Source organism: Myotis daubentonii, chromosome 6 (genome assembly GCF_963259705.1).
Source record: "Myotis daubentonii chromosome 6, mMyoDau2.1, whole genome shotgun sequence".
In the NCBI taxonomy this organism is placed as follows: Eukaryota; Metazoa; Chordata; class Mammalia; order Chiroptera; family Vespertilionidae; genus Myotis; species Myotis daubentonii.
The window spans coordinates 60,651,330-60,664,205 of record NC_081845.1 but is presented as its reverse complement, the minus strand read 5'-3'; the positions used below and the strand labels follow the sequence as shown (position 1 = coordinate 60,664,205).

The 12,876-nt window shown below is 34.6% G+C and overlaps 1 protein-coding gene across 6 annotated transcripts in view; it reads right to left on the bottom strand.

The window, feature by feature from the left end:
* The window catches only part of PHIP (pleckstrin homology domain interacting protein), a 158,021-nt gene that overhangs the window by 42,035 nt on the left and 103,110 nt on the right, over positions 1-12,876 (bottom strand). For all 6 annotated transcript variants that reach the window (XM_059701139.1, XM_059701137.1, XM_059701135.1 and 3 more), the window contains 3 exons: positions 10,293-10,369; positions 7,455-7,686; positions 2,088-2,207 (listed from right to left, as the gene is read on the bottom strand). In XM_059701139.1, the coding sequence (XP_059557122.1) occupies positions 2,088-2,207; positions 7,455-7,686; positions 10,293-10,369 (429 nt within the window). The remainder of the gene's footprint in view (positions 1-2,087; positions 2,208-7,454; positions 7,687-10,292; positions 10,370-12,876) is intronic.

Sequence of the window (12,876 nt, the reverse complement as noted above, 5' to 3'; positions counted from 1 at the left end):
GGAAGAGGCATGGAACCTCGTAAGCCTTCATCACCGGCCAGGCCTAGGGACCCTACCTGTGCATGAATTTAATGCACCGGGCCTCTAGTCTATATATATATGAAAGCCTAAGTGAGTATCCAACTGTTAGACCAGTAGCTATGACCACAAGATGGAAGACGCTCAACGCAGGAACTGCTGAGCTGCAGTGACTTAGCAGCTACAGTTCTCGGGTGACACACCCGGAACCAGAGGAGGTGTGTCACCTGAGAACCGCCCTCTCGCAATCCGGGACCCCTCAGGGGATGTTGGAGAGCTGGTTTCAGCCTGATCCCTGCAGGCCAGGCCGAGGAACCCCAACGGTGCACGAATCCATGCACCGAGCCTCTACTTAATAATAAAGATAATAAATGAACACAATTTATTGTATATACTTCAATAATATTTTCAAGTAGTCCGAGGATAGAGTTCATTCAGTGGCTGTGTCATGTGCTGTGATTCACCTGGCTCTTAAGCAGCTGAGTCTGCAGCAGAAATCCTTAATGTGTTGTGTAACCTCTGTGCCATATGTTTTATAATGTCAATCATAACTAAAGTGTTCAAAATAACATTAATTTTGTTATAGACTAAGAAGAGTAGTCATTTTTTAGTGTTTTTTGTTTCACCGTTTTATTTTTTTATCCAAAATAAGTTAATCTTGTTGCATAAAAAAGCTATGATGATGGATCATGATTAGGTTTATTGTTCCCTTACTTTTGCAGCAGTCGTTTATACATATGCAGAACTTGAAAGTGAAAAATGTATTGTCACATATATTTTATCCTTATAAAAACAGCAAGACATCCATTTATCCTTATGCTATAAAGGTCAAATTTAAGTAACTCCTGACTACTATCCTATAGAACTGATACTTGAACACAGTAATTGGATACCAAAAATTCTTCCCACTAATAAAAAAATAGAGCTTATTAAAAAAAAAAAGGTATTAAAATTTTAAAAAATGTTATTAAGTTCTTAGTAATATTTTCAGACATTCATTATTCTACATACTTTCATTCTATCCATTAATATCATTATTCAGTTGTGTGAAATCTAATATGAAGGAATGAATGGTGCTGAATAATGAGAAATTACCTATTTAAGCACCAACAACTAAAAAGACAACTTGGACATTTTGATAGGAAATTATTCAACAAACAATTATGAACTTTCTGACCATCTTGAAACAGTATGTTAAATATAATATAATCAAGCATTTTCTTGATGTGGCAGGATCTGTTAGGATCTATCATTGTACTAAATTACAACAATGTGATAATGTTCTGTACTCTTCAAAACTTCTTTGACAAATAGAATCTCTACATGAATTATTTTAGACTGTTCATTAGAGTTATTCTTGCAATATAAAGTTTTTGAGTTCCTTCTTCTACTAACAACTGCCACCTGCCACTTTCTATAGCTAATTAGTATGCTTTGCTAAAGAAGCCATTTTAATTCCTGACTTCTTACTGTTCATCTACTGGACACCAGATAATCCTATCTCTTAACATTATGCAAGAAGACATGAATCCCTGAATGAGAAACTTTGATTTAAGATCATACATTTTTCATTTCGTAGTCCAAAGTGTAAAATCAAATGATGGCCAATCACATTTTCTTAAAAATGAAATATTTCTTATTCTAAAATAATAGAACTTTTTAAAGATCTAAGAGACAAATTATGAACATTGTAAGCATTTACATAAAACTTATGAATGAAATTAAAAGAAAATACTGAAGTCTAAAATGAAAAATTAATGTATTTTAATTTTAAAAAGAAAACTGGCAACAAAACTCTATTATTAAAAATAAATGATAGTTTTTAAAATGTCATTAAAATTTCCATTTTGAAAATTATTTTGATTTACAGTATTTATAGAAATCTCAAAAAAGATGATCATTAGCACTTTTCTCCTGACTTCACTTTTTCCAAACATAGCTACAAACACCTAGAATGCGATACTTTAAGAAACAACTGCAATCTTCCAGAGTTCTGTTTCTAGAGTTATAACAATGTTAAAAGTAACTTGAAAAAACAAATAAAGGATGTTTTAAAAGTTTAAACGTACCTCATCCCCCATCTGTGGTACAAATGGACATCTTCGGGGAAGAGTATCTGTAATCCATGTTGAAGGCAACCATTCTTCTAATGTCAATCCATTTTCCGTTAGTTCTCCTACTGCCAATCTCTAGGTTTAGAACATTTAAAGTAGTATTATCATAAAAGCATTCACTTATAATCTGTGTTTTAAAATAACTATAAAGTTATTTAAACAAATAAAGGAAATCATTGTACAACAATGTATATTTTTTAGGTATTAAAAAGCTATTCTGGAAAGATGGCAGTAGTGGCCGAATTACTGCGCATACATACAAAAAAAAAAACACGCAAAAAACTAGATAATCCAAAACCTACAGACAACATTCACAACAAAACTAAGTGACAAGATATTCCCATAAACATCAGAGTATAAGCTCTGTGTAGTCTCCCTTTCTCTCAAAGTTCCACCAGTTTTATAAACTTTGCATGTAGCAAAGCAAAGCATATTTGATGGTTTGTTTTTTAAATCCTAGTCACAATGTGTTCATAACAACTAAGATATTCTCATATGGGCTAACTCATGTAAAACACAGAAGTCTAATTATTTCCATGGCTGGGCATTATACTTCTCTATAGCCCAAGAATACTCCTCTTCCCTTTTTAAAATAGCATTTCTCACTCTTGGCTCACAATTAGCTTCTAACAACAACAACAAAAAAACTTCTTCGGATTTTTCCCAAACAAAATGCTGTTAAGCCAATTACTTTACTTTTAAATTTTTGTGGAAAAATATAAAAGTAGGCCTCTGAGAAAACTAATTTTCTAAGTGATGAGGAGGACTAGAGTACAACTAGTTAGAAAGGATCACTTAGAAAATATGTTAAATATAAAATATGTGATAAATATAAAACTAGGCCTTTTAAACTTTGCTGCTCACCGACAAGTGGCCATCATGGTCTGAATGTTGTTACACTAGACTTAGAAAAAATGGACTTTGAAACCTAGTATTTATAAGCAGAGAAACTTCATGCAATTGATTAAAACTGTTTGGTTCTTTGTTTATTTACATAAGATTCTAAATTTTATTCTCTTGTGTTTTTTAAAAAAGAAGACAGTTATTACTGAGTTAATGCAAGTTCACTATAAGAAGCAATGTCATAAAGGGGTATCACAGAACACTATGTGCAACAAGTACTGTAAGAGCTACTATTCAATATCCATTTTCCTCTTCATTAACCACATCTTCCTGGAGAGTAAGGAAGGAAAAAAAGATGAGCTTTTACTGCAGGTGACATGGGTCTACTGGAGAATTTTAGTCAGAAGAGTGATAGGATCTGACTTGCATTTTTAAAGGATCACTCTGGATGCATCAGAGCAGGGATTTTGAAATTATGGCCCACAGTCCAAGCTCAGTCTGCTATCTATAAATCAAATTTTATTAGAACACAGCCATATTTATTCATTTATGTATTGTCTATGGCTGTTTTCAGGCTACAATGGCAGAATAGCTGGAACTCTACAGAAAAAGTTTGTCAATACTTGCTTCACAGAATAGACTCTAAGGGGGAAAGGGAAGAAGTAGAAAGAATGATGGAAGGCTACTGCAATAAATCAAGTGAGAATGACAGCAGAAATGGTGAAAACAATTAGGTGCTGAACTTATTTAAAAGAAAGAACCACAATAATTACAATGAATAACATCAAGGTTTTGGAATGAGATGAGGAGGACCAGAGTACAACAGGCTGCAGAGAATCACTTGACAATATATTTTGTATGTCTAAGATTTGCAATGTTATGTTAAGTCAGATGACACCTGAACAGTAATTTTATCCACAGGGTTTCTGAGTAGCCACTGTTACTATGTACTGCATCAGAGTTAGATCCACAAATTTTATCAGTCTTATATATTGAGGTTTTAAGTTAAAGTATATTTTTAAAAAGGTGTCCTTTGACTTAATAAAGAGAAAAACACATACAAAAAAAAAATCTAAAAATTGTTAAATCCAGCCTCAGTAAGGACTGTCAATTAAATTAGACAAGTATTTCTTCCCATAAGGAAAATTCTATGTTTATTGCAATAGCTAATCACTCTTACATAAAGCTAGATAAATTGGACATTAAACAGGAATAACTATATTTATAACTGTAAGACTCTTGCATAGCCAAGAATCATTTTAAGAATAAATCTTGTTCACCAATAATTCTTAGAACACCTATAATTTTTGGTTAAAGTAGATTTCTGTCACTTAGTATTTAAAACCAGTTAGGGAATAAAATGCACTGAATATTCCTCAAAATTTCTAGCCTAATGATAAGATTTCTTTTAAATTTTGGAAATATGGGTAATTAATTTATTTTCTACCCATAGAAATTCTTCTAGGCCCACCTCAAATCTTATTTCTTCTGAAATCCTTATCTAAAACTCTAAAATAAGATGTCCCCATTTGGTTTCTGATCTATTATTTTTAAACATTATCTGGCAACTAAACGTATGATTATTTCTTCTATTTTTACCTTAGGGGATTCAAGCAACTTGTTAGTCACACATTATTTTTAGCATAAATATTAACTATGTCTTGCATATCTTTTTATCCACTGTATTGCTTTATAAATAATAAGCACACAATAAAAATTTATTGATCTGGTTTCCAGAGCCCCTAAAGCCATAAGGGATATATGTCAGATACCATCTGAGATTTCTTTAGTTCATCTTTGGAGAATTCTACTTTCTTATAAGCATTTTCTATATCTACCTTACTGATTTTCTTGCTTAATTAATTGAAACAGAATTAGTCACATGGAAAATATTTTAATAGAAGCAATAATATCAATAGCTTAATGATCTCTTATTTTCCAGTTCTACAACTCTATGCATAAAAAGGGAAATATTAGTTGAGATAACAAGAAGACTAAGGAATAAGGACAATTCTACCCACTGCTGGATCTACTACTAGTAGGCTAGCACCAAACCATGTGAACAAAATCCAAATGAAAGGAAACTGCCTACAATATCCTAGACTTACTATATTTTATTTTTTTTAATATATTTTTATTGACTACAGAGAAGAAGGGAGAGGGAGAGAGAGATAGAAACATCAATGATGATAGAGAATCATTGATCAGCTGCATCCTGCACACCCGCACACTGGGGATCGAGCCTGCAACTTGGGCATGTGCCCTTGACTGGAATTGAACCTGGGACCCTTCAGTCCGCAGGCTGATGCTCTATCCACTGAGCCAAACCAGCTAGGGTGTAATTTTACTATATTTTAAATCTGTCCCACATAAATTTAGTGGCAGATAGATCCTGTTACAATACTACTGGTATAAGCAAAACAGTGAAATTAAAATATACCAAACAGTAATAGCAAATAAAAATGCAGCATTGCATAAAGAAGCCTAAGGTATTAGTTTGTAGATGATTATCAATCAAAGGAGACCACAAACTACAAAAGAATTATAGTCTCACAGTGCAAAACTCAAAGGTGCATCAGAATTGTCTTGAACTTAGAAAAAAAAGTGTTAATATTTTTAGTGAGATACATGGCTAAATAAGATTTCTTTAACCAATCTACCACATAAAATAATGGGTCCATATACATTTATCATAACTGACAAGAGAGAAGAAGAAAACTGAGCAAAAGAATGGTATTCTCTTTGGTAAATCTTCCCCAGATAAAAGAAAAGGAGGTGACAAGAAGAATCGCAGGCAGTGGAATCCAAATTAAAGTAATTCATAACTATAAAGCTGAAACAAACAAGAGCTCAATGGAGACATCCTACATAATAAAAGGCTAATATGCAAATCGACCTAACAGCAAAACGATCAGTCGCTATGACACACACTTACCACCAGGGGGCAGATGCTCAATGCTGGTGGTCAACGTATGGCCCCACAGGGGGAGTGCCGCTTAGCCAGAAGCCAAATCATGGCTGGCAAGCTCAGTGGTGGTGGAGGGAGCCTCTCCTGCCTCCAGGGCAGCACTAAGGATGTCTGACTGCCACGGGGAGCGGGCCTGAGCTGTTACTCAGACATCCCCCGAGGGCTCACAGACTGCGAGAGGGTGCAGGCTGGGTTGAGGACCCCCCCCCCCTCCCGAGTGCATGAATTTCATACACCAGGTGTCTAGTATAAAATAAACACTTTAGACAAATTTAAAGAATTACTTAAAAACGTTCAAAGGTCTTTGGGGATAAAGACCCTAAAAGACCCTAGTATTTAATTCTACAAATGACAGACTAAGGACCATGTGATTATAGCTCACATACTATATAAATTAGTAAAGGCTTGTTATAGCCTTTATATTTATACTAGAGGCCCGATGAGTGAAAATTCATGCACTGGAGGGGGGTGTGGTCTGTCAGCCCGGCCTTCCCCCTCTCACAGTCCAGGAGCCCTCACCGGCGATCAGGGGAATGAGATGCCCCCATCACACTTCTGCTGCTGCGAGTGGTGGCAGCATAAGCCTTGGCTGGCCCTGGTTACCTGAGCCTCAGGCAGCCCTGGGCAGCTGGGCAGCCGCCATCTGAGGCTTGACTGTGCCTCGGGTCAGCCCTGCCTGGAGGTGGGCCTGGCCTTGCCGCACGCCTGCTGGCCCAGCGGGGCTGAGGGGACTGGGCGCTGCCATCTTGTGGCTGTGGGTGTCGCCATCTTTGAGGGCATGACAGTCAATTAGCATATTCATTCGTTATTGGCTGTGCGTGACGCCCTCTTTGCGATGGCATGAGGGTCAATTAGCATATTCCCTCTTTATTAGATAGGATTAGAGGCCTGCCAGATTTGGGCTGATCCCCAAAGGCCAAATTTTGCCATTCTTATTCCAGGTGATGTTCTCCCTATGTTTCCTGTTTATTTTCAGAAATAAAAATAAGGATGGTTAAAAGGTAATGGCAATTAAAGGACTAATAAACTGTAGATTTTAAAAAACATACATAAACAAATCCCATGGGATTGTCAAGAAAAATCTGCTTTTGTTATAGACTAAATGTTCAATATTTGGAAAGTAATTAATTCTACAAGAAAACACTCTCATAAGGTAAATATCTAAACCTGAATAAACTAAATATATTTTCATATATAATTAAGTACTCACGGTTGTTAATGGGATCTCTGACTTACAAAGTCGAAATGACATATAATAAAACGAATTTATAAGAGGCTAATTAATATAAACAAGAGTTAAGTTCCTATAGCATCTCATACCATTACATCAAATGGATATTAATTGAAACCTTATTCAAGGACCTGCTGTACTCTGTTTTACTACTGTATACTTCTAAATTTTTTCTATTACTGCTTGCTGATACAGCTCAACAATGTTAATGTTCATAAACTGCACTTTTAAAATGTGTGCTTTGTTTTCATAGAAAACATTAGTTTATATATAAATTAACCTTTTGTCTTCTTTCTTTGGAATTCTTTTTCTTTGGTGATATTGGTCCATCTTTTTCTTCATGTATTTTTTTCCTTTCCTTTTTAATCTGCTTTTGTTTCTGTTTTTCAGATTCTTCTTCTTCATCTGAACTGCTTTCTGCTTTCTTGGTTTTATGCTTAGGAATTTTCTTTGGTGGCTGCAAATTAATTCCTGCATCTGCTGTCCAGTCAGAATAATCACTGGAGTAGTCACTAGAAAAGAAAAAAAATTATTTAAAACACACAGAGACAAAATACATATTAAGACTGTTTTATTAAAATGCAAAAAAAGTATAATAAAGATAAATGACAAAATAGTACATATTAATGAACTAAAGTATTTCCTTAACTTTCAACTCATTATCTTCTAAACAGTTTCTTAAAATTCTATAGGCTTAACTTACTTAAATATATAAAAAACAATTAAGATAAATAAGCCCACAGCTTTTTGTTGTCGTCGTTAATCCTCACTTGAGGATATTTTTCCACTGATTTTTAAAAAAAATATATTTTATTGACTTTTTACAGAGAGGAAGGGAGAGGGATAGAGAATTAGAAACATCGATGAGAGAAACATCAATCAGCTGCCTTCTGCACACTCCCCACTGGGGATACACCCGCAACCAAGGTACATGCCCTTGACCGGAATCGAACCTGGGACCCTTCAGTCCACAGGCAGACACTCTATCCACTGAGCCAAACCAGACAGGGCTCCATTGATTTTTAAGGAGACTAGAAGACAGAGGGAAAGACAGAGACACAGATTTATGTGAGAGAAACACATCGATTGGTTGCCTCCTGTGCAAGCCCAGGCCGGGGAGGAGCCTGCAACCTAGGTATGTGCCCCTGACCAGAATCAAACCTGGGACCCTTTGGTCCACAGGCCAACACTCTGTCCACAGAGCCAAACTGGCTAAGGCAGGGCCACAGCTTTAATTGAAACAATGAATTTAAGTGCCTTCTATGATTTTAGGCAAATTAATTTAATAGTGCTTCATATGTTCAAAATACTGTGGGGCATGCAAAAACAAGCAGCAGAATCACCTTCCTCAATTCAATTCTAGTAACAGTAGAAAGATAGCCCTGGACAGCACAGGAAGTATCAACACTGAGGAGGAGGAGGCACAGGGATTACTTTTTTTGAGACGTGAGAGCTCTTGCCAGGGGAATTTCCTATGTTGAACACTGATGCCCTCATGGCAAGATCAGAAGTATTTTTGTTCAGTGAAAAGGTTGTGATTGTAAACTATACTGAGCATTTACATATATCTTAGATATATCTTATGCTTTGAAGCATGCCATGATTCAAAAAACTTCAACCCTTACCCTATTATTTTATGTATCACTACAATTCATGTTTGCCATTTCTTTTCAGTTTACCTTTAACAGACTTAAAAGTTATGCTTAACTAATGTTGTTGCAAAATACAGAATCCAGTTATGTTCTCTTCTGTTTCAATTTTAGTATATGAGAACATTACTTGATTTTATACAGTTTTACAAATATAAATGCCTTAAATCTAAGTTATACTATGTTAAAATCAATAATTATTTGCCTAAATTTAGTGATATATGACCTCACTCTTTTAAAAATATTCCTGGTAAATCTTGAAAGGACAGATTTTTCTGAAATTTTATTCCACTCCCACCACCTCTCCTCCCCTTGGCTCAATGTCCTTTATAAGCATTTACCTATACCTCCCCAAGAATTATCACCACAGATAAAATTTAAATCATTAACTGGCTTTCTAGTATGATTTCAGACTTCATTTTAAAATTGATTCTAGAGAACTTAAAAAATTTCAGACACTATTCTAGATGCATGGGAATGCATTTGTAGAGCAAATATCTATACAAGAATAGACTGTTCTCAACTTATAAGCATTTATTTATACTTGTTGCAGCCACAGTCCCTGCAAATGGCAACTGCCAAATACTGACAGTTGCTACTATCTGAAGCACTCAGCTCTTATGGAAAATCTTCTGCTGCCAGCATAGACCTAACTATAAAACTGAAAGCCCATGTTCTTTATAAAATTGCCCACAAGAAAATATTTGTTTCACTGCCTTGTTTCAAATGCAGGAACCTACCAGATATAACCATGAGCACTTGCCTATCATTTCTGTTGTGGACATAGGAAAGCCCTTGATTCCAACATTGACATATGGAATTCTTAGAGCCTTCATCCTCATGGTTACTCTGACAATTGTATATTAAAAGCTATTGCTGCTAAGGAGTAAGTGTGAGGAGCTAAACATAATTATCATCTCCAGAGGCTACACTCCTTCTTGTTACTAAGATCTTACAAAGTCAGACAAGAATATCAGCCCTGTAATAATGTGAATTACTACCATAAGAAGTTGAAAGAATCCTCACTTACATGACCAAATGAGGTGGTGGTAACAGGAAAAAGAAAAACTTACTCTCACTACTGGAAAAAAATTATTAACAGCATTCAACAAATTCTACTATATAAGATAGTTAATTCTATAAGATCTGATTACTTTCATAATTTAATGCTCAAATAGTTCTCAAAACCCGTAATGAAACTAATTTGTGGTTCAGTGTTAAAATAATAACATTCAATAATAAAACATCACCTGGGAAGATAAAGCATCTCTGTAGATCTAGCTGCAATAACCAAATTTTTTTCTAGTCGAGAAAACATGTTACAAAGAAAATCTAAACTTTGGATGACTACAAAATATCTCTGAAAAAGGAGCAACTCTGAAATCAAAGAGACTGATACAAAAGAATATTCAGCTTTCTAAAGAGTTTATATTAATTACATTGGGAGAAATAAAAATTCATTAAATTACCTAGAACTGCCATCACTGTGCCATGCTCTCTCCTCTTCTTCAGAGGTTCCACCACTAACAGCAACAACTTCACCTTCCTGTGAGATATTGAATATATATTTTATTGTGCAATTTTATAAAATAACGTTTTATGTTTATAGAAAATTATCAGTATTATCTAATATTACCAATCAAAGCAGAATATTTAAATAAAAACTTGACTTATATTAGTTGCAAAAATACAGGCCTTTTTTATATAAAAATTATTCAATGTATTTAATAATTAAATATATCTAAATTATTAAATGTATCCAAGCATACAATATTTATTTTTAATATTGGATTCAGAGCAATCTCTTGGATAAATAACATACATGATACAGCAAAAGCAGGTTCATATATAAAACATATGACTAATACAAGAATAAATGGTGCTTCACGTACTCACAACTGTAAACCTACACTTTTGCCCCCCATCGCATATTTGTTGTTTTTAGAAGACTTATCACTTCCCTTCTAGATTGGTTATCAAATTCCATAGTTGACAAAGCAAATCATTTTTTACCTCTTGGGCATTTGTTAAAATTTAAGCTTTTTAAAAAAATAGATGCTTTTGGAAGCTTAAAATTACAAATTTTTATGTATTATAATTATTATTATAGAAATGGCTTATTCCTGTCTGGTATTATTTTGTCCAAATGGTAGAGAATTAAAAACTATCCAAGCATGTTGTTTCTCTTTAATCTTTATTTAGTATAACTGAAAAATCTAAACAAATGATCTGATTATTCCCACCCTTAGTATATTACTTCTTTAAAGAGGAAGAAGATATATTGCTAAATATAAAATAGCCATTATATGAAAGTACAAAATATTTGAACCAAAATCAGCAGTTTTTCCCATTAATAATACATTCTGCCTAAGGTGATATTCTGTCTTAATATAATCCTCTAGAAATTTATTTAATTGCTCTAAAAGGACAGTAAAGCACAAATTAATTTGAACATAAAGAATTAGTAAATTTTTCTTATTTAACAAATGCACCCGAAAATACATAAGATTCTAGTAAGCTGAATCATATTTAAAATGTTTTCTAGAATATAATGTTAAGTGACATAAGTCAGTCAGAATAAGCTAAGAACCATATGATCTCACTCATATGTGGGATATAAAACTGCCACTCGTGAATAGAAACTGTGTGTTGGTTGCTAGAGGAAAGGAGATAGGGGGAGAAGGGGATCCTAATATATGGTGACGGGAGATTTGACTTTGGATGGTGGATACATGGTGCAATATACAGATCTTGTAACATAGAAACCCACACCTGAAACCTGTATTATCCTGTCGACCAATGTCACACCAATACATTTAATTAAAAATAAATACATTACCAAAAAAATATTTTCTAGAAACTTAATATTTAAAAAATCATACTATAAACCAGCCGTGGGCAAACTACGGCCCGTTTGAAATGAATAAAACTAAAAAAAAAAAAAAACAAGACCGTACCCTTTTATGTAATGATGTTTACTTTGAATTTATATTAGTTTCCACAAACACTCCATCCATGCTTTTGTTCCGGCCCTCCGGTCCAGTTTAAGAACCCATTGTGGCCCTCGAGTCAAAAAGTTTGCCCACCCCTACTATAAACCTTTAAAAAATACAGAACCATTTTATAAGGCAAATAATGTGCTGACATACATCTTAGGTTTTGTATACATATCTAAATTGTCATGTGTTGAGTTTATGTAATTAGGGAATATGTCTTTTTACCAGATTAGACATATCATTTTGACCTGGCCACACTAAGACCTAAGCCACCAAAGACTAACTTTTAAATTATGGGTAGAATATTCTCAATTTGAATTAATATTGCCCTACCCATATAAAATATACTCAGAAAATTCCCATATGTCTAACATTGTAAAACACATCACACCTTCAAAAATGTTTGGTAATCATTATTTAAGATCATAGAGTCTTTGAGCTAACTGTCGGGGAGGGAGTGGTAGGATGAGTGGGGAAGAGAAATGGTTCTAAGTGCTGAATAAGATTAATTTGTGCCTACAAATTGACTATCTTGCTGAAAGAATATTTAGTAGGAACAATGACACTTACGGAAATATTTATTACATTGAGAAAACTAACCCACCAGTATAGAGATTAAAAACTAACAAAGCACTAGCCAATGTGGCTTAGATGGTTGGAGCATGGTCCCTACACAAAAAGTAGTGGGTTCAATTCCCATTCAGGGCACATACCCAGGTTATGGTTTTAATCCCTGGTTTTCTCTCTTTCTCTCTCTCTCTCTCTCTCTCTCTCTCTCTCTCTCTCTCTCTCTCTCTCAAATAAATTAAAATAATTTCTTTAAAAAGAAAATGTTACCTGACTTATAAAAAAAAGTAAGCAAAATTGTTAAACGCTTATTGATTAATTATAGTTCCCAGACTAGAGTTTCACTAGAAGCCCAGTGCATGAAGCCACCCCGCACCCTCTCGCAATCCAGGACCCCTCGGTAGATGTCGGACTGTTGGTACAGCCCAATCCTTGCAGGCCAGGCTGAGGGACCCCACCGGTGCATGAATCGGTGCATGAACCGGTGCAT